This window comes from Artemia franciscana, chromosome 2, assembly GCF_032884065.1.
Source record: "Artemia franciscana chromosome 2, ASM3288406v1, whole genome shotgun sequence".
Lineage (NCBI taxonomy): Eukaryota > Metazoa > Arthropoda > Branchiopoda > Anostraca > Artemiidae > Artemia > Artemia franciscana.
The window spans coordinates 42,267,648-42,291,332 of NC_088864.1; the positions used below are offsets into that span (position 1 = coordinate 42,267,648).

A 23,685-nucleotide genomic window follows, 5' to 3' on the forward strand; every position below is an offset into this window, starting at 1 on the left:
TCAAAGTCAGCCGAACGTCGCCGCCTCGGCGTTGCGGCTGACTTTGAAGTGTCGTAACGTCTTGGCGTTACGACACTTTGAAGATGGTCGGCCGGGCGTTTCGTCGGCGGTGTTCGATGCATGCGCCGGCGCAGCGCTGGGGTCTAACTACGGGCTACTATGGTTACCCCTTGGGGAATAAGCAATCAAACATGCGTAGCCGTCCTTTTCTAAAAAGAAAAAACAAAAGAGACAAACATAAATTTCATATTTGTGGAAATTTTACGTTCGGGGCTTTCGTGTATGTTGAATATCATTTTGTAATTTCTTGGCAAAATTATAGCCGAACGTCGACGCCTCGGCGTTGCGGCTGACTTTGAAGTGTCGTAACGTCTTGGCGTTACGACACTTTGAAGATGGTCGGCCGGGCGTTTCGTCGGCGGTGTTCGATGCATGCGCCGGCGCAGCGCTGGGGTCTAACTACGGGCTACTATGGTTACCCCTTGGGGAATAAGCAATCAAACATGCGTAGCCGTCCTTTTCTAAAAAGAAAAAACAAAAGAGACAAACATAAATTTCATATTTGTGGAAATTTTACGTTCGGGGCTTTCGTGTATGTTGAATATCATTTTGTAATTTCTTGGCAAAATTATAGTAGTGTTCAGACTTTTGCAGTTGGGGGAGGTGGAAAAGTTGTCAAAATCTTGTTTGCTGTTTTTTTGTTCTTTTTAGGTTTGATTTAAATATTCAATTTAAGCTTCACTCCTTTTAATATTTATTTATTCATTTATTGTTTTTTACTACACATATTTTTTAGACTTTTTTTTATGTTTGTTTGCTATGATTATTTGTTTAATTTTTGTTCGTTTTGAGTTTCATTTATTCTTTTTGAGTTTGAAATATTCTAGAAATATATTTTTGCTCGTCTTAAGCTTAATATGGCTCTTTACTTTTTCTTTGAAAAACTTCTTGTTCGGAATTTTGTTTTTATTAATACAAAATTAATGATCACGTTTAATCATAAGTCCCAAACTAAACGCCAAACCTAAAACAAACAAAAATCACTACAGCCAAGCATTTGGCAACTGCCCCTTCCACCTCCCCCTACTGACGTCGTTGAGGGGGGGCAGTTGTCCATTTGTAAAAATTATAATTCATTAAGCAGCCTTAAAACAGTTGCTCATTTCAAGTGTCAAATTTGCTCTTTATACTGAGCAGATAATTTTTCTTAATTAACCCATGCTCATTTTTAACATAAGGAAAACGATAAAAATAGCGGTCAAGCAAACTTCATAATTTGTTCCACATTAATATTTTTCAATAGAGTATTTTTTCTTAAAAAAAACATGAGAAGGCCAGGGAAAAATCATCTGGAGCCCGCTAGTGGGGAGCCTTCAAGACGCTGGACCCTAGCAAGTAATTCCACCAGGTCCCTAGCAACCAATTCAGCTGGGGCCATAGTGAGCAATTCCAACGGGGCCCTAGCAACCAATGTCAACTCTTACCTTAGAGTTGCCCCACTCTAAATTGACCTTAGCGGTCAATTCCACCGGGCCCTGGAAACGAATTCCAATGGGGGCCCTTGCGAGCTATTCCACTGGGGCCCTAGCAACCAATTCCACCTGGGGCCCTTGCATCAATTTTCACTGAATCCCCCAACAACCTTTTCCACCGGGCAACCCTAGCAGTCATTTCCACAGGGAGAGGCCTAGCGAGCAATTTTAACGGGGAGCCGCTAGCATCCAATTCCACGGGGGGCTCTAGCATTCAATTCCATCGGGGGCCCCTAGTAACCAATTCCAAAGGGGAACCCTAGAAGTCAATTCTAACGGGGACCCTAGCAAGTAACTCCAGCGGGGCCTTAGCCAGCAATTCCAGCAGGGCCCTAGCAAGCAATCCAACGGCAATCCAACGGGGCCCTGGCATCCAATTTCATCGGGGTCCTAGCAACCAATTCCAACGGGGGACCCTAGCAGTCAATTCCAATTTGGGCCCTAGCAACCAATTCCAGCGGGGCCCTAGCAAGCAATTCCAACCGGTTCATACGCCCCTGCTCTCCCCCAACTGTAAAAGTCTAAACACTATTGTGTCATTTGCGTTTTATTGAAAGCTACATGTGTCTTGAATAGTCTTTGGAAAGAACTAATAAAATTAAATTAAAAATTTGATATTTAACGATATTAATTGCTGAAAGTCCAGGGAGTGAAGATTTTATTTCAGTGCAATTTTTATTTTCAAAGTTGCAAGTATAAAAGAAAACATTTTTGATAAAATTGATAAAGTGTTTTTTTTTTGTCAGCTTCTTTTTTATAAAGTTGATGCAAATAGTGCCCTTCGATTTAGTAGGACATAGGCCTACCCCTAGACATATTCCAAAGTTTCACCTTAATGTTCTTAGCCTTTATGGATACATTAGAATAAAATAGTTCCCCTTTTCTTAACGATAAATCCCGTATGTAAACAATGGTGTTGACAATGGACAGCTTGCACAGCTTACAGCCCTTTTCCCACGGGCTGATGGGGGACCGTTGTCAAGCTCGGAATCGTAGTTATTTAGCCTTTGGACTATTTTGAGCCAAATTTCTATCCCAAAACTTTGATCAGGTGCATTTGGGGATTAACCGCTTGGGGGGGGGCTGGATTTCCTTCGATCACTTTGAACTCTTAAAAAGAGAACTGGAACTTTCGATTTCCAATTGAATGAGATCCCTTCAAAGTTTAAACAACCCTTCCATAAGAAACCTCATATATTAACAATGGCCAACTCGCATAACTTACAGCCCTTGCCTGGGGGGCTCTGGGGGGTTTTATAAACCCTGGAAGCATAGTTATTTTCTGCATGGACTATTTTGAACAAAATAGATATCTCAAAATTTTGATCAGATCTATTTGGGTAAAACAGGACGTGAGTATGGGGGTTTGTTTGCCCTCCGATCACTTTTGACTCTCGAAGTATAATAAATAAATAATTATCTAAGCTTGGAAAAAATTCTCACATACATTGTTTCATTATTTTTTTTCTGAAGCATTTTGATTCTAGCTTGGGGGGGATAAAGTTTAACAATGGAAAAGCCATTTTGAGAACGCTTCTGGTCATCAAATCAAATGCAATTTTGTATTTTTTTTTTCTTACGTAAATCTTTGGGGTTTTCAAGCGGGGTCGCATGTATTTTAGCTCAGCTGGTCAGGTGGATTGGCCTCAAGACGCGCTTTCTCCTCTGTACGTGCCTGTTTGCATCTGTCAGTGACTGGGAAACTTGAAAAAAATTAGGCCTTCTCTTTGGTTTGCTCCAATTCAAAATAAAATAAACCTGAGTTAGTGCAATTACTAATCAAATAAGTTTTTTTTGATAAATTAATTCTTTTAATCCAACCTAGAAGGAAATTCATCAGAATTACTTTTTTCTTTTGAAGTAATATGGGAACAGCGATTGCTACTGGAACAGCAATTTAAAACTTTCATTTTTCAAACTTTTTTAAACATGAGTTTGAGTTTTTTTTCTGTTCATACGTTCGTTTTAGTGTTTTTTTTTAACAAATAATGTTTTTGCTGCACTCATCTATACCTAAATTTAATTTTATCATTATTTGATTTTTTTACTGTTAATTTTAGAAAAGTCTCAATTATTTGTTGCGTTTCGGTAGACAGGACGTAAAATCACTCACACTTTTGTGCCCACTCATATAAAGTTTTTAAGCAACCAAATGAAGTTCGTGCAAAAATTTGACCTATTGTTTATGCATTTACGCATATTAAAGCTTCAAAATGCTTAACTTTTTATGAAAATTTTCATAATTTTGTTGCTAGGAATTTACTTTTCTTATAGCTTTGCCGAACCTATTATTATTTCTAATAATTTAGTTACTCATAGAGAGGCTTAAGAGTCATTGAAGAGATGGGAGTGATAATATTACCCTAAGATTTCTTGTTTTATGTAATCTAGGACTGAAGCCAAAACTAAGGACCATTTATATCTCTATTGATATTAGAGACGTCTTTTCCAGCTCAGATAGGCTTTTGCTTTTGCTGTGACGCATCAGGAAATGTTGGAATGTAAATATAGTATCCAGTATCTCTTGGGGAATAAACAAATCTGCCAATCCTGTGTGGGGAATCATTTATTTTTAATAACGGTTGATTTCCTTTTATAACGAAGACTTTGTTGTGCAAGTAACCAGATGGCTCATTTCGAACTTTTTCTGAAAATTAATTTTTTTCTTCCATTGAACAGAATAATTCTATTTTAGTATTAAATGAAAAAACTAGTTTTTTTTTAATGTAAGTAAGGAGCGACATTAAAATTAAAAACGAACAGAAATTACTCCGTATATGAAATGGGTTGTCCTCTCTTCAACGCCTCGCTCTTTACGCTAAAGTTTGACTCTTTGCCACAATTCTACTTTTTAAAACAATTAAAAGCTTTAGAGTAAAGAGCGAGGCGTTGAAGAGGGGACAACCCATTTCATATACGGAGTAATTTCTGTTCGTTTTAAGTTCTAATGTCGCTCCTTACTTACAGTTAAAAAAAAATAGTTTTTTTTTCATTTAATTTCTGAACGTTTTTGAATTGATGCATGTTTGATTTTGGCTCTCCACCATAGGACTTGTCCAATCTTATTGAATTTTTTGTATTGAATCAGATTAACAGATTATTAAAATAAAATTTGCATATTAATTCCTTTTTTGGCTAAATGGCTTTCTCTTATTTTTGATCAGACGATTTTGAGAAATAAAGGGTGGGGAAGGAGGCCTAGTTGCCCTCCAATTTTTCGGTTAAATAAAAAGGCAACTATAACTTTTAATTTTTAACGAACGTTTCTATTAGTAAAAAATATACGTAACTTAAGAATTAACTTACGTAACAAACTTTTATATTCTTATATTTTTATTATGTATATAAGGGGGTTTGTACCCTCGTTAATGCCTCGCTCTTTACACTAAATCGTAAGTTTTGTCTCAATTCTTTAAGAATGACCCCTAAATCAGAAAGGCCGTAGTGTAAATAGTTGAAATTACTAAAAATACTTTAGCATAAAAAGCGAGGTATTTATCTCCTCATAAATACCTCGCTATTTATGCTAAAGTATATTTAGAGCCCCTTCTATGCGTAATAATCTCTGTTCGTTTTAAGCTTTAATGCTGCTCCTTACTTTCTCCTTAATTGAAAAATCTTTTTCATGTTTATTATTTCATTGTTTTTTTTTATAGTAGTTTTAGAAAATCCTGAACCCTTTTCATTGAATTTCTCTTCCCCCATGACATATTTCTCGATAGAACGATCTACCCACATAGCCCCCTCCCCTTAGCTCCACTTCCAAAACAAAACAAAAAATCCCCCTGAAAACGTCTCTACACTTCCCAATAACGATTATTATATGTAAACATTGGTCAAAGTTTGTAACTTGCAGTCCCCCCCCCAGGGACTTTGGGGGAGTTAGTCATTCCCAAAGACATAGTTATTATGGTTTTCGACTATGCGGAACAAAATGGCTATCTCAAAATTTTGATTCGTTGACTTTGGAGAAAAATGAGCGTGGGAGGGGGCCTAGGTGCCCTCCAATTTTTTTGGTCACCCTTAAAAAGGGCACTAGAACTTTGCATTTCCGTTAGAATGAGCCCTCTGGCGACATTCTAGGACCACTTGGTCGATACGATGACCCCTGGAAAAAAAATAAAAATAAAAATAAATAAACACGCACCCGTGATTTGTCTTCTGGCAAAAAATACGAAATTCCACATTTTTGTAGATAGGAGCTTGAAATTTTTGATGTAAGGTTCTCTGATACGCCGAATGCGATGGTGTGATTTTCGTTAAGATTCTATGACTTTTACGGGGTGTTTCCCCCTATTTTCCAAAATAAAGCAAATTTTCTCAGGCTCGTAACTTTTGATGACAAAGACTAAAGTTGATGAAAGTTATATATTTAAAATCAGCATCAAAATCCAATTCTTTTGATGTATACTTTAGCATCAAAATTCCGTTTTCGCTCGTGCGAAGTTATTAAGTTCAAAATCTTCACCACAGGATTCACTAAACTCAAATGCCCATATATATAGTACACAAATCTTGCTGGTAAATAATACAGTGCTGGACCAATAGTTGTGGAGTGTGTTCCTTATTGCACATCTGCTTCACTTGTCCAACCAATCCTTTCTATATGCCACTCATGTTCTTTCCTCCATCAACAGTCAATCAACTGAAGTTAATCCAATCCATATTGCAATCAGTAAAGTGTTCTCTTTTCAAAACATTGAACATATCCTCTCCAGTATGCGCCATGCATGCTATGTGGGGAAGCCAACTCTTCCATTAGATGGCGCTATATCATTTCATTGACCTCGAAAAGTCAATGAATTGATATAACACCATCCTTTTCTTGTGTTTAAAACGATTCCTTGGGTCAGATGAGAAAGCCTTGCGGGCCGTAGTTTGAAGACCCCTGGTATATAAAAATTAAAGTTGGCAATGAATATTCTTTTTTTGTCTTATTTTCGTTGTTTGTTTATTGTAATGGTCTAACTGGCCCCGTCGGATTTATTGCTGAAAAAAGAGATGGTTTCTACCCAAAATTAAGGTTAATTTAGTTTATTGCTTTTAGAACCAGTGTTCAATATATATATATATATATATATATATATATATATATATATATATATATATATATATATATATATATATATATATACATATATATATATATATATATATATATACCTATTGGACCCTTTCGGTGCATGTCGTTCGCATATGTTGGGCCTTGTTTAATGCTAAAGTAAAAAATATGTATAGAAGAAATCAACTAATATGCATATCCACGGTGTTTATAGCTATTCCGGGTTATTTTAAGAATAAATATTTATAGCCTTTTATAGACTTCTAGGGGGAAAAAACGGGAAATTTCGGATGATTTGCCCCAACCGCGCATCGCATTCCGGCCGAAGGAAGTGAATTAGGAGATCACTACCTGCGCTATGCAGACCGTTGGTCAGTACGTGTAAAAGTTTTTTTAGGCAAGTTTATGCCTTACATTGAACTACAGTTAAAACTGTAAGCTTTTACTTACCGTGTGACAAGATCTTTGTATTGTTTCTTGGTTCTCAATGCCTGTTTGGAGCACTTCAGAAAGACAGCTCTTAGATAAAATTTACTTCATTTCACAGAAACCAAATATATAAAGACTTATTGTGGTTGAAATTTTAAAATATCCCCCCATCCTGTATTTCTGTGATGACAATTCCTGTATATATCTTCTAGTTTTCAAGTTTTCTGAGATGTACAAGCGCGTACTTGTTGGGGACCTGACGCGAATGCTTCATCCCCAAATTTTAGTTAAATGGTGCACGTGTACCTTTTAAGCTCCCTCGCTGGCGGGAAATGACGTTATTTAGTTTGTATTGTTTTAAACAATTCGTAATTTGTATATCTAATGTATTACATTATGTTACTTACTCAATAAATATTAATTTTTAAAGGTCTACGAAACACTTTGGCTTTCACTTTCCGATTTAGCTAAGTCCAGTATGTTTTTTTGAGAAAATCACCTTGATTTTTCACATTGAATCCTGGTGACTAAATGTTTCTGGAACCCCATTTAAACATTTTTTAATCCTTGCTTATGCCCTCATGAAGTGGCATAGCAGTCTCCTAATGATCAATTCACTGAACATCTCAAGGGTCAGTAAATATTACAAGAAATATTTGAGAAAAATATTTCCCACCTGGTGCTACATTTCTGATTCTGTTTTCTGATTAGTTTGTGTTTTCGTCCATTTTTGTAGTTACGGTTCTTTCATTTCCTTTTTTTTTTTAATCACTATTCTTGTCTAATTTTATTTTAGATCTTGATTTTTCCCTTGCGCAGAATGCTATATACCATGTGAGGACTGTGTTACGAGGTATTTTGTTGGCTACTTTTGAGCATAATTTTATGTTTTATACTAATATGGTAATTCTCAGTCTGCATGGTACTTTTTTCATTTTGAATCTCAGCTGACAAGCCCGAATTTTATGGTAGATCTTAAATGTTTCATATTTTCTTTAAACTTTCAAAAATTGTTTAAGTTCTACATAATTCCTAAGTTTCTGAGTTTGATAATCTCGTCTATCAATGAGCTACTAAATATCTGAATGATATTTTTTGATTTTAATGCCACTTAATTGCCATAGGTGCTGCAAAATTTAAAATTATGCTTATATTCAAACGGATAAAGTTCAACAAGTTAAATGACAGACATATGTTGGGATTTTACCTACTACCTACTTCAAGCCCTGAATGAAAATACAAAAAAAAAGAATATACAAAGAAATAAGTTTAAAAAAGAAGACTAAATTCAAATTACCAACCGAAAACGAACAGAATATTTTCACTGGTTATTAAGATTCAAAAGTTTCAGTTGTGGAATGTATAACTAGCTAAGGTCTAAGAAAATGTGAAGTTTCATAAAAAATTGAGAAACATAGTTATGTGTATTCACGAGTGACTAACAATGCTTTCATCGTATCAGTGTATGTAGCTTGGCTAAAACCATTTTATATCCTTGTATAAAGTATACAAAACGCTTCTAGAAAGTCTTTACGTTTAAGTCACCGAATTGCGGAAGAATCATGATATGACACTTTGATAAACCCATTTTATGCCGATTAACGGGTCGTCAAACTTCAAGAATCATAAATTGCCTTCTCCAGATTTTAATCAGTGTTGTCAGATATCTAGTATTAGATAGCGTCGCTATAAAAGAGGCAGTGTATAGGTGTCATTTTCCGAGCAAAAATGTGCTGATTGCAAAAAAAAAAAAGAAAAAAGAAAACTTATGGAAACATGCTGATCTAAATAATTCAATATGCAGCCACCTCTAAAGGCGCCCAAATGACGGTGATGCATCCTGCCTAGTAACACTAATCGTCTAAGCAACTAAAAAAAAAATGATTAATATAAGGCACTGCATTAAGAAATTTGCTTTATTTTTTTAAGGGTGCTGTGGTACTAGTGATAAACAAAGTTTTATCAAGAGTTTGAGATAAAATGAATTTATTGCGTTAATGGAAACGTACCTGATTTTAAGTTTTTTTTTTACGATGCGGTTTTATCTAATTCGTAATGCATTCGTTATGCTGTTATTGAAGAATTAAAAAAAAAAAATTTTTTAAATGTTGCCTTGCATGTTTCCGCTATTCAATCATTTTGAGCGTCTTTAAAGCCTCGCAACTTTTTTATTTCCCCTCTGATAACCGTAAAACAAAAATGGATCGATATGTAAAATCAATCAGTTTTTGTTTCACGGTTATCAGAGGGAAAATAAAAAAGTTTTGAGTTTCAAAAGGACAGATACATCCTTTTGATACCCGATTGACTAAATATTCCTTTATGTAAAATGAAAAAATAAAAAAATGTGTGGTGCCTTTTGCAAGCCTAAGAAAATAAAATTTGTTATTCATTTGGATTTAAAAGCCACACCCACAGTTAACATGAAAAAAAAAGATTATCTCGGAGTCTTGTATGCTTTAGTTTTGTCTGTACCAGAGACGACATGTTGAGAAAGACGACAGTTATTCGATAGCTGGCTTTCGATTTTTTCCATCTATCAAATTATATTTTTAAATTTGCTTTGTATTTATTTTTTACATAGATAATTGTGTTGAAAATACATCAGAAAGTTGCGAAAATCCGAAAATTCTTCTGTTCTTTTTTTTTGCGAGTTTGGATCATTCTCTTCGGAAAATTCTAAGTACTGCCATAATCCATGCCCTGTGAATGGATATATCTAAAGCCAATAAATTCAATAAAATAAGTATCTATATCTTTCGGTGATAGTTATAGCTGTAGCCTTGTTGCGAAACCGGATTTTTCAGGGAACAACGCCAGAAGTTATTTCATTTACTAATTAAATTTAAAAAAATAGTTTTTTTTTAACTGAAAGTAAGAAGCGAAGTTAAAACTTAAAGGAACAGAAATTACTCCGTATATGAAATGGGGTGTCCCCTCCGCAATCCCTCGCTCTTTACGCTAAAGTTTGACTCTTTGCCACAATTCTAATTTTTAAAACAATTAAAAACTTTAGTGTAAAGAGTGAGGCGTTGAGGAGGGTAAAACCCATTTCATATACGGAGTAATTTCTGTTCGTTTTAAGTTTTAATGTCGCTCCTTACTTTCAGTAAAAAAAACTAGTTTTTTTAATTTAATTTCTGAACGTTTTTGAATTAATGCATGTTTGATTTTGGCTCTCCGCACACAAATTATTAAAATGAAATTTGCATATTAATTCTTTTTTTGGCTAAATGGCTTTCTCTTAGTTTTGATCAGACGATTTTGAGAAATAAGGTTTTTCAACCTAGTTGCCCTCCAATTTTTCGGTTACTTAAAAAGGCAACTAGAACTTTTAATTTTTAACGAACGTTTTTATTAGTAAAAAAATATACGTAACTTAAGGATTAAGTTACGTAACAAACTTTTATATTCTTATATTTGTATTATGTATATGAGGGGGTTTGTACCCTCGTTAATATCTCACTCTTGACACTAAATCGTAAGTTTTGTCCCAATTCTTTAAAAATGACTCCTGAATCAGAAAGGCTGTAGAATAAATAGTTGAAATTACTAAAAATACTTTAGCATAAAGAGCGAGGTATTTATATGCTCTTAAATACCTTGCTCTTTGTGCTAAAGTATTTGTAGAACCCCTAATATGCGTAATAATCTCTGTTCGTTTTAAGTTTCAGTGCTACTCCTTACTTTCAATTGAAAAAACGTTTTCATGTTTATTTTTCATTTTTTTATAGTAATGCTAGAAAATCCTGGGCCCTTTTCATTGAATTTTCCTTTCCCCATGACATATTCCTCCAAGGAAAGATCCTCCCACATAGCTCCCTCCCCTCAACCCCACACCCAAACCACAAAAATCCCCCTGAAAACGTCTGTACACTTCCTAATAACCATTACTGTATGTAAACACTGGTCAAAGTTTGTAACTTTCAGCCCCTCCTCCACGGATTGTGGGGGAGTAAGTCATTCCCAAAGACATAGTCATTATGGTTTTCGACTATGCGGAACAAAGTGGCTATCTCAAAATGTTCATCCGTTGACTTTGGGAAAAAATGAGCGTGGGAGGGGGCCTAGGTGCCCTCCAATTTTTTGGTCATTTAAAAAGGGCACTATAACTTTTCATTTCCGTTAGAACAAGCCCTCTTGTGACATTCTAGGACTACTTGGTCGATACGATGACCCCTGGAGAAAAAAAAAAAAAAAAAAACACGCACCCGTGATTTGTCTTCTGGCAAAAAATACGAAATTCCACATTTTCGTAGATAGGAGCTTGAAATTTTTGCTATAGGGTTCTCTGATCCGAATGCAATGGTGTGATTTTTGTTAAGATTCAATGATTTTTAGGGGGTGTTTTCCCTATTTTCCAGAATAAGGCAAATTTTCTCAGGCTCGTAACTTTTGATGATAAAGACTAAATTTGATGAAACTTATATATTTAAAGTCAACATCATAATCCGATTCTTTTGATGTATCTTTTAGCAGCAAATTTCCGTTTTTTAGAGTTTCATTTACTATAGAGCCGGGTCGAACTGTTCTGTCGTGCCGGGTTACCACGAACTGTTTGATTATCTGTATCTATAGACTTTCGAATGTTGTTCGGTTCCTCGTCCTTGCATAATGTCGCTTTCATTTACATTTTTTCCAGCCCTTTTTAAGTTTCTTTCTTACATAGGATTTAAATCCTTGCGACTGGGTCAATATTTACTGACGTAGTAGATTTAATCCTAACTTCAGTTTGAACGTTCAGTTATAAGTCTTCCCTTGAATAATGTTGCCAGTGAAGTCTTTTATTACCTTTTATTTAGATTGGAATGCCTCTGACTTTATTTGGCTGTTGTTTGTGTCACAGATTTCTATTTTGTAAGTTTTGCATCCGTTCAAAATGTGGCACTTTATTAGCTTTTGAAGTTGTTTGAAGTTTTGAAGTCCAGTATTTGAAGTCTTTTCTTTTTCATTTCTTTTTTTTTTTTTGCTAAGCTTAGCTTAGCGAATTTCGGTTGCATGCTTAGTTCGGTTGCAAACTTTGAAAATCGTGAAATGTTTGCCAAAGAACATTATACTGATTTAGCTTTTCAAACTTTGTTTCTAGGATTTAGTCGAATTCTTTTGAATTTAATTTACCATTCTTGCACAGCTCTTCAGTATGATTTGAAACAGAATTAGTTTATGTAACCGAAATGTGAATATTTTTGCCCCTTGAGAGTCTTTGAAAATAGTGCTAGGAGGAAACAGCAAATACGTTCGGCTCAGTTAGTATTGAAAATCCGCTTGTTCATCAAATAAGCTGCTAACTTATAAAGGTATCGAGTTCAACCTTTAGACCGCACACTGAACTTTTAAAAGAAATACTAATTTAAATATTTTTTATCGTTTTTAATTTACAATCTCTCCTTGTGTGTAGATGTAACCCTGTAAATAACTGAAATAAACATTGACTAGTATGCTGAAAGAATATGCCAAATATCTTAATCTTAAAATCGCTGGTTGCTCATCATTTTACTTGCTCATTTTTAGTAAAACAGACATTGGTTACTTCACTGTATGGGTCCCTCTACAGAGTCTTATTGATTCAAAAATTCTTAGTTTTTCTGTGTTGTCATGCTGCCTGTAAAAAAAAGTAGCTTCTACGAATAAACTACATTATTAGCCCATTTATAATGAAAATCTGGCAAGGAATCCCCCTTTAAAATAGCTTTCTTGGTTTGGCCATCTGTCTTGAAATCCTCTGAAATCATAAGTCGTTTTACATGATCTTGAATGTTTATGAAGTCTTGTCCGAAGTTTTTTTTGGTAGGGAAAGTTAGATTAGCAAACGGCAATTAATAAAAAGAGAAACAATTCTAAAAATTTAAACATTTTTTTTTCGGCTCTTCAAATATAAATCGCAGGTTTTGTGCAAGTTAAATTACATTTTGACTAGAGAGTGTATAAAAATTCATGTGGTAGTATGGTTGAATAAAATCTGCTTGGCAATACCGAACTCCTGGTTTGATCCTCTGGGTTTAGAAAAAAAATTACTTTTTTGGTATTTTCATAACAAAATGTTTCTTTTTGTTATTTTCATTTAAAAGTTGAAAAAATAACAAAATCCCCCCTGTAAAGATTTGAAAATATACCCCCCCCCCTACCTATGTTAGTGCGAATTGATGTTAGTGCGATACTGCTCGCAAGAATGCTTAAATATCGTTCTCAATCTCTTCTAAAGTTGTGAATGATTTTTTAATGACTCCTTCAATTTCTTATTCCCAAACCATCTGCTTGGGTAAGCTCCTTTGAAATCGTCAGACATTGTGGATCGTTTTATATATTGTCGCTACGGGTATAATCTTTGATGCCCCGCTTTTATCTCTTTCCCACTTGTGGGCTAGTTTGCGGAACTATTCTGGGCATTAAAGCTTGTTGTAATCTAAAGACTTGTTAACTACTTTTTTGTGTTGCACAATCTAAAAAGGTTCAAGTCGTTTCTTGCGTAAAGGTTAAGCCAATGAAAAGAATTAAAGAGACAAAAAACTCATACTGTATTGATGTGAATTATTTGTATGGATTATATTAATTGTATAATTTGAATTAATATTGAATAGTTTTACCATAAAACAAACACTTTTTTTGTGTTTTGTGTTTATTTAGTTATCCGATAATGTCGCATCTCTGTCTACTATGAAGAAGGGTCAAGCTATATACATTTTTATTTCAGTCTCGAAACTTCGAGAGCATTGGGACGACACATCCTCTGCTGTAAGTTCACGGGCAGCACAACTAGAAGAAATTCTTGTCGAAACCAATCGGTTCGAGGCAAAGAGGCTTGAAACAGAAGCTTGGATGGCTCGAATGGAAAGCAAAATATCTCGGCTTCCACCGGTTGGACAAACTGTTGATTTATTAGATTCACAGACAAGGGAACAAAAGGTAATAATTAATGTTGGAGTAAGCTAGCCTTTGCTTTTTGTCCTCTTTAGAAGGATTGATATGAATGTGTTATCCTCAACATTTTATCCTCAACATAGTTGAAACTCAATATTTTCAATGAATTCGTGAAATATGATTCATATGGTGCGTTGGTTAAAATATTGTTGCTAAGGGCTCTAAGATTAGTTAACTTCCTTTCATAACAGCTGTCAAGCAAATAAAAGTGGCCTTGGTTTGGTTAATTGAGCCCAAGTTTTACAGGACAATTATTTCACCTAGCATAGAAAATTGGTTGTACAATTGTTTAATGATCCATGGGAATTGTAACCAATAGTAAGGGATTCAGTTTCTGTCGGTTAGACTGGGTTTCTGAAAAAAAAGAAAGAAAAAGCTAAATCTAATGCTATGTCTTAATGCTTAATTTAAATGCTATATCTTTCATGACGGCATGGACATGGGTTGGGCCCGGCATACCTTTTATCCCCCCTCTATGTTTTGAGCTTCCCTATGCAATGCTCTACACTTTTTATATGATTCAACTTTTTTTAGTTATTTTTTTTATCCCCTGCCATACGCACCTGCCTATATATAATACATTTTTCTTTTTTTTCATGCTTATTAAAATTATCATTCTTAAAATAAAAATTGCTTATGTTTTCAGCATTAATATCGGGACTCCCATATGAACATCATTGTAGATAGCCTTAATGAATATTGCCATAGTTTTCATCAAGAGTCATCATTTTATAAATGTTATCGGCCTGAAAAATTGAAATAGAAGGAAAACACTTAATGAAAACAGTCTCCTTGTCAAGCTTCTGAAAAATAATGGCCTGAAATGATTGTTTTTTTTTATGCAGTGAACTTGGAAAGCTTAATTTAGGTTTCTGTTTTTAGTTTGTTCTTTTCGACCGTAAGTCTGTTTCTTTTTTGAAGAATGACTTATATATGTCTACTAAAATGTATGTATTACGTGTCCCTTTATTTAGCGTAAAAACTACGTCGGTGGTCAGAAATGTACGTATAGTTCTTGCCTCAAATTTACATTTTTGTTGTCAAAATTAAAGATTTTAAAGCATAAAATTAAGCGTCCCTAGTTATCCTTCGTTAACTACTATGTATTAAATTTTGAGTCTCTGCCGTATTAAGCCCACCATAGGTATTAAATTGTATTGCCAGTGTAAAAAAAAAAATAAAGAAGGAAGAATTTTAGCTAAAACTAAAACAGTTTATGCATCGCACTAACCATGATTCCAGAATTCATATAGCACTTTGTTTGAGAAGGGTAGGCACTCGTAAACAGTTTTTTTGCGGGGGGATGGGACAAAGGATTTAAAGGTGTTTTCTGCAACTAAATTTTTTGGATACTAAAATATTTGAAGTTTTTCGTATTCCTCAGGGGGTAGGGATGCCTCCTTACCCTGATCCAAGATGTTGATTACTATCACAATTGATCCTTACCTTTTTGGCTTTGAATTTTGATGCTCCATTTCTAAGCACTTTCAGATATAAATCAATGCATTGTTTTCTCTTAAAAACTAACACGTATTGACTTTTAAGATGCCTACCATATTAAATTCATCCTGAATATCAATCAGAAGGCCACAAATAAATGTACGGTACAATTATTTTCATAATAGAAGCGAACGAGAAGATATCTTTTAACCTTGGCACTCCTCTCATAATGTAGTCGCAATTGAAAAGGGAACAGTTTGGGTCATGAGCTTATTCCCCGTCTCTCGGCAAAAGATGGTGCTGACGGTTACCGTATTTATGTGACAGTAGGGACATTTACCTAAAAAGGCGGTATGAGAAAAATAATTACCCGAAGAAGTATTTATATAATAAACTGGAAAGCTCTAAATTAGGACAGGCTCTACTGGGCTCAGAAAATCCTTTCGAGTCTTACAATTTTTTGCCAAGGATTAGTAGTATCAGTAAAGTTGCATTATTAATACATTATATTTATTTTCTCAGAAACGAAATTGTTTCGATAATTGATATTTTTAACTTCTTTGCTGTGAGTTTCCATCTTTTATGAAAATCGCCGAATTGAAAATACTGGTTTAAGCAGACTTTTTTATTTTGAGCCATCACGCATAGGGATTGATCACACCTATTAAGTTAATCCCATTCTAGATGTTAAGTCTGGAGGAATATTACTGCAGTCTAAAAACCAAATGAAAATAAAATTATAGAGTCCTTATAAATGCTGTCTTCTTCAAAGTTTCGAAAATTTTAAAGAAAACAAAGATGTGAATAAATAGCATTATCTTGCCATGCTCCAGAAGAGTAATGGCTTGAAGAACTGTTTGGTTCAAGTAAACTGGGAAATTTCTCCAACAGCTAAATCGCATCAGCTAATGTTTATATTCTCAACTTTGTTAAGGATGAATCTATCCTTTTTTAGTGATTATCGGTTCCTTATTTTTGTGCTGTTTAATGTGGACTAGGGTGTTCAAAATTGAATATGAAACTATGAAATACTACCAAAATTAATTAGTTCTTTTTCCATTTATTAATTAAAAAAACTTTCAAAGAAAGATACTTTTCAGTGAGAAGTAAAGGTCATGCCAAGCTTAAGATCAGCAGAAATAAAAATCTATAATAATTCAAACTCAGAACAACCAGAAATTACTGTTAAAGAATAAATGAAGCCCAAAACAACAGAAATTAAATAACTAATCATAGCAAGCAAACATACAACAACTAATAATATAAATGAAACCTACTGCGTCGTTGGCGCTTTACTGAAAACTATATGAGCACCATATAATTGATATATGAGGTATATGAGTACCATGTAGTACCCTATAATTGAGTAAATAAATCTTAAAACGAGTAAAATTTAAATTGAAGATGCTAATTAGGCTTAAAGCGAGCAAAAATCATGACAAACAGGAGTTTGGCTACTGTCCCCTTCCCTAACTGTAAAAGTATACAACCTGTTGTATCATTGGCGCTTAACTGAAAGCGAATTATATTATATATATTTTCTTTTGTGCTTATTACAACAATCAAAACAAAACGAAAACTACAGTGAAATAATATCTTGAAGGGATGTGCTGTCAACAATTAATATCAATTTATATCAAATATTCACCTTAATTTTATTAGTTCTTTCCAAAACTGTTCAAGATACATTTAGTTTTCACTACAAACAAGAGTTTGGCTACTGCCCGTTTCCCTAAATGTAAAGGTCTAAAGTCTACTGCGTATTTGGCGCTTTACTAAAACTTTCATAATTTACAGCCCTTGCCCCATAAATCAGTAAATCCAAGCATCAAAGTAAACAGAGTATCAAAGTGACAATCAGCTACTTGCATAATTTACAGCCCTTTCCCTGGGGACTCTGGTGAGGGGGTTCAACCCCGGAAGCATAGCTATCTAGCCTTTGGGCTATTTTGAACAAAATGGCTAACTCAAAAGTTTTGACCGGATGCCTTTGGGGAAAAAATGTGCGGGGGGGGGAGGCTGGTTGCCCTTTGATCAGTTTTGACTCTCAAAAAGGATATAAGTTTGATTTTCCAACCGAATGAGCCCCTTCCATAGTTAATACCCCCCCCCCCTTCTGCAGGTACCTTTTATGTAAACACTTGGCTACTTGCATTAGTTACAACCCTTGCCCCGGGGACAATGGGGGGTTTTTCGACCCCTAAGTCATTGCTATTTTAATTTTGACTATTTTGAACAAAACGAATATTTCAAAATTGGGATGCATTTGGTGAAAAAAGTGCGCAAGGGGTATGGGGCAGGTTACCCTCTGATCACTTTTAATTCTCAGAAAAGACCCAAAAAATTTTGATTTTCAATCGAATTAGCCTACTCCAAAGTTTATACGACCACACCTTCTATAAAAACTTTATATGTTAACGATGTGTAACTAGTGGAATCTATAGCCCTTTCCCATAGGGCTAGAGGGGAGGGGGGATTTTCAAACCCTAAACCATAGTTATTTGACGTTTGGACTATTTTAAACAAAATGGCTATCTAAAAATTTCGGTTGAATAGTTGCCCTCCGATCAAGTTCGAGTTCAAGTTTTTATTTCAACATTCACAAATAAATAAATAAAATACAACACTTTCGCGCTGGGGAAAACCTATGAGGGTTTGTATTCGCGCGAAAGTCCACATATGTAACACTCTCTTACTCATTAATGCACAAATATCTCTCCTCACTTTCATTCCTCCCAACCCCATCTTACTCCCCTGCCCACCCTTACCTCCCTAACCCACCCTTACCTCCCTAGCCCCAACCTTACCTCCCAAACCCACCCTTTCTCCCCTAATCACCCTACCAACTATAATAAAATCAATTTCACTTTTGACTCTTAAAAAGGAACTAGAACTTTCAGTTTCAAATCAAATAAGCCTCCTCCAAAGCTTTTACGACCGCTGCTTCCATAAAAACCTGATATGCCCCTGAAGCATAACTTACAACTCTTGCTATGGGGATTGTGTAACCCCGAAGCCATTGTTATGTGATTTTTGGACTATTTTGAACAAAATGGCTATCTCAAAAGTCAAATTGGTGCATTTGGCAAAAAGGAGGGCTTGGGGGGAGCTATTTGCCCTCCTATCACTTTTGACTCTTTGAAAGGAAAATAGAACTTTCAAAAGGGAAAAGGGAAGTAAGAACAGTTTCATATTATTTGTGGAGTTTGAAAATAGAAAACTTTGGCAGAAAAAAATATATATAGAACGAAAAACCAAGATCGTTGTTTGCTAAAACTCTCATTTTCGTAGATAACTAAAAGAGATAAATAATTTGGTAAAAGAAATAGTCACTACTAGCTTCTGCCCTTTAAATTTGTTGCCCGAGAATAATAATGATTCTGGTTGGAAAAACTATTCTAAAGGTGCCAAGACACATCAGAAGAACTCATATGGACAATGTGGGAACAGCACTTCCTGGAAATATTTGGGAATTCTCTAGGAATATAAAAACTCTGTAATTTAAACTTATTTAGGATTTTCACTTCTAAAATAGGAAATCAAAGTAGAATTTCTCAAAGAATAGAAATCAAACTAAATACGTAATAAAGTAGGAGATACTGAGAGAAAAATACTTATGTCTATCAAAGATGCGAGAAAAAGTGGGATTGAGCTTTTCTCTATATATTGCAAGACATAAGAAAGTAATACCTAATAAAAAGGTAGATAAAGACGTAGTTCACCATTTATATGCTTTTCTTGACCAATATAGAAATCATTTAAAAAGGGTTAGGAATGCTAATATTTTATACTAATATAAAATGCATTGATTGTTTTTATATTAATTTTTGCAACTTCAGCATGTAATATTTCTTTTGATATATTGTGTTGCCCGTAAACCTTAAGTGACGTTTTACGTGTTTCTGACTCGATATTCATATTTCTTTTTATCGAAACATATATTCATGAAAATGAACTCTGCACTGATAATCACAAATATATCAGGTGAACAAACCTAAGTCATTTCTCAATAAGGACTGACCTATAAGAATCTGAGAAACGCTATAATTTTTTAATAATCCGTTTTTACACTCCATGGATGATCTACCGTTGGAGGACGATTGTTGTCTACGCGTTAGACAACAATCGAGACAAACAAGGCTTGTTTGATCCGAAATGGGGAGTTTTATCACCCTTTTTAAGAGTCGAAAGTGATCGGAGGGCAACCGACCCCTCTTCCAGTTCCTTTTTGTCCCAATACCCTTGTAGCGCTTTACGCCACGGGATCATAATTTTGATTGAGCTGTCTCACCTAGAAGGGTCAACGATGCAAAAATGAGCCTCGGGAAGGTACCCGACCCTCGTAGCCTTAGAGGCAGGTGCCCCAAATTGCGCAAATTGTCATTTCTTTACCAATAAACATCTTTAAAAAACCGAGCAACAACTATACCGCCATGAATCAATATTTTCAGGGGGGAGGGTCGCTGACATGTTGCCTATAAATTTGGACAATTATATGTAAAGGCTTCGAGTGTCGTTTTATTTATAATAGAAGGATTGTTTGACGGTATTTCCCGTAACAAGGGAGGAGCCGCAAATTCGAAAGGAACGTAAAAACTCGTTAATTATAAGAAAATTGAAAAATTGAGCATATCGCACCTTTGAAAACCAGGATCATAGACGAGATTTAGGCATGTATGACCTGAGTTACAAATTATTTGTATAATACTCCCTCTCCTCCCTAACTCTCAGCGTGTTAGTAGAAAGGTGGGCGTGTTATACTCTCTTCATACCAGAATCTTATCAAGGTTTTTAATCTTTCTTATTGAAGAACTCAAAGGTTGCAATGGAAACTGGGTGCAAGAACAAAATACATCCTGACTAGGCTGTCAATGCGAGCTCAAGTTCAAGCTGTAGGTTGACTTAATGCGTAATGAGCCAAGTCTTTACTGGATGTAAAAATAAGTTAAGCACTGACTTAGGAGGGGGGGGGGTAGCCAAGCCCAAACATTAGAATGTTGTTGACACCTAGTCTTTCCCAATTACCAATCCCAAAGGCTAGCAGGTAGCACCTTGTTTGGATTTTAAACATGCAAGGATTTTTATCTGTATTATTGACATGAAAAAGTAGGGTTATGACCCCTTCAATATCCCCCTCTCGTTGCCAACGCTTTAGCAGAAAGGTTGGCATTTTGCATCTGAAGTGGGATGACGCAGATCATGTTCAAAATGGTCGATCATACACGAAAATTTCGTATATACCCCAAAGATCCGAAAGATCCGGACCCCAAAGATCCGGCATTTTGGATTGCTAAGTGGACTTTAAGGATTTGTTTTCTAGAAATGCAACAGAACTTCAGTTTTGGCCTCGAGTTTCGGAGAAATAGTTCTAAGGTCTAGGCATATCCGACCCCTCATGCTCTCTGAAAAGTTCGCTGTCAGTGAATTTCAACGAAATTTTTCACCTCATCTTTGCAATCCCTACACTTTTTTTTCGAATATACATTTTATGTATATATGTATATATATATATATGTATACATATATATATATATATATATATATATATATATATATATATATATATATATATATATATATATATATATATATATATATATATATATATATATATATATATATATGTGTGTGTGTGTGTAATTTATAAATAACTATATATATATAATTTAAAAATAAATAAATAAAAGCAATAGTGTGGCTCTGCCACATTAATAAAACGAAACAGGGTAGCAAATGAAAGAAGCACAAATTTAAAAAATATCTATCATTCATACTAACTTAAGTTTTTTTTTCTCTAAAAAACACAAAAAATGCTTATTGATCTGCAAAATTACAAGATCCACAGTATTCGTACTATTTTTAATTTTTGATAGTCGCTTGTAATATATTGGTAAGTATTTTAAAATGCTGAACGATAAAGCTTCTCTACTTTAGTAAGAATTGGAAACGAAAGCAAAATATTGATTTTTCTTCTGACCATTTATTACTGTTTTCTTTTGGAGAGGATTGACGAAGAGTAAAAGATTTTGAACAAGGCATAGGCTATATCTATAAAATTATCCGTTAATAAAGGACTGCTAAAGCCATGCCATCGCTCAATTGACCTTCCAGGGGGGATAGGAGCTATTTGACAGTTTAAGATCAGGTATTTTGGAACATCCTATAAGTTTGTTGGAAAGCCTTTTTGATAGATTTGTGTTTCAAGAAGATTTGTGTTTCTATTGTTCTAATTGCGAACAGTGCAAGATGACAGGAAAGAACTAACTAGTTGAAGGAGCTCTATAGCCAAAATATGTCAGCTTTGAAGCTACTGAACTTGAAAGTTATATTTAAGGCTTGACTTTGGCCCTTTCTTACAAAACTATTCCGCCATGAATCAATAATATTTTCAGGGGGAGGGTCGCTGACATGTAGCCTATAAATTTGGACAATTATATGTAAAGGCTTCGAGTGTCGTTTTTTTTACGATAGAAGGATTGTTTGGCGTTATTTCCCGTAACAAGGGAGGAGCCGCAAATTCGAAAGGAACGTAAAAACTCGTTAGTTATAAGAAAAATGCACGGCAATTTAGGAACAACTTCAGAAATGTCGAGATATGGAGTTGGAGACGGGTGCAAGTCCCTTCTCTCTACTTACGTCCATGCTTAGAACTTCCAATGGAATGAATTGAACCAACTCTGATATGGGATTTATTCACTAAACTCTCATCAAAGTTGATATCGGTAATCAAGAAAGGAAAAAAAATCTTTCATTTGCAAGGAACATTTGTCTCGAATTTGTCCTTGTTACTACTAACAACTCTGTGCAGTATCAAGTGGCGTATAGCTCTACACGCTTCTTATTCGCTTTGATCTGTTTAAAGATTCACCCCCCCCCCCAATCAAGTTCCAGTTTTCTTTCAATCTTTTCTTACAACTTCTTCCCATCCTGCTTTTCGCTTGTCCCCATATGGATGGCCAAAACCCGCAATCTTCAGCAATTTGTCGTCTTTCGTCCATAAAATGTGGCCTAGCCAACTTAACCTTTTTTTCAATATAGCCATAGTAAGTAGGATCGAATCAATTTTTCGTATAACTTTCTGTTTTACATACAGTTTGTCAAACAAGCACCCGAAACTATTCTTGGAGGATTTCTGTGGAAAATATTCAACAAATCTTCATCTACCTTTCGGAGCGCCCACCCTTCAGAGCCGCGCTTGACCGCGATCCTGACGGCAGATTCCAATATTTTAGTTCGTGGACGTATCTTACTATTCTTATAAACTTTTTCCAAAGGCTTATATTCAAACTTTATTTTCACCTGTACCTTGGTGATTCTACTTTTTACACCTTCACTGAATCAACTGTTTTCAAACAGTTCGTGGTAACGAACTGTAGTAAGGAGCGACCCGGCTCAATAGTAAACGAAACTCTACAAAACGAAATTTTGATGATAAAATATACATCAAAAGAATCGTATGTTCATGCTGATTTTAAATATATAAGTTTCATCAAATTTAGTCTTTGTCATCAAAAGTTACGAGCCTGAGAAAATTTGCCTTATTTTGGAAAATAGGGGGAAACACTCCCTAAAAGTCATACAATCTTAACGAAAATCACACCATCGCATTCGGCCTATCAGAGAATCCTATAGCAAAAATTTCAAGCTCCTATCTACAAAAATGTGGAATTTCGTTTTTTTTCCAGAAGACAAATCACGGGTGCGTGTTTATTTGTTTGTTTTTTGTTTTTTTCCCAGGGGTCATCGTATCGACCAAGTTGTCCTAGAATGTCGCAAGAGGGCTCATTCTAACGGAAATGAAAAGTTATAGTGCCCTTTTTAAGTGACAAAAAAAGTGGCGGGGAACCTAGGCCCCCTCAAACGCTAATTTTTTCTCCAAAGTCAACGGATCAAAATATTGAGATAACCATTTTGTTCCGCATAGTCAAAAACCATAAAAACTATGTCTTTGGGAATGACTTACTCCCCCACAGTCCCTGGGGGAGGGGCTGTAAGTTACAAACTTCGACCAGTGTTTACATATAATAATGGTTATTGGGAAGTGTACAGACGTTTTCAGGGGATTTTTTTGGTTTTGGGGGTGGGGTTAAGGGGAGAGGGCTATGTGGGAGGATCTTTCCTTGGAGAAATATGTCATTGGGGAACAGAAATTCAATGAAAAGGGCGCAGGGTTTTCTAAAATTACTATAAAAAAAACAATGAAAAAATAAACATGGAAAAGTTTTTTTCAATTGAAAGTAAGGAGTATCATTGAAACTCAAAACGAACAGAGATTATTACGTATATGAGGGGTTCTAAAAATAC

At 35.0% G+C, this 23,685-nt stretch overlaps 1 protein-coding gene across 4 annotated transcripts in view; it reads left to right on the plus strand.

Annotated features, from left to right (window-relative positions):
* LOC136041926 (utrophin-like) overlaps positions 1-23,685 on the plus strand; it is a 427,919-nt gene that overhangs the window by 249,337 nt on the left and 154,897 nt on the right. For 3 of the 4 annotated variants that reach the window (XM_065726724.1, XM_065726743.1, XM_065726751.1), the window contains 2 exons: positions 7,820-7,876; positions 13,715-13,926. In XM_065726724.1, coding sequence (XP_065582796.1) covers positions 7,820-7,876; positions 13,715-13,926 — 269 coding nt within the window. The remainder of the gene's footprint in view (positions 1-7,819; positions 7,877-13,714; positions 13,927-23,685) is intronic. The other variant, XM_065726734.1, reaches the window with a different exon arrangement.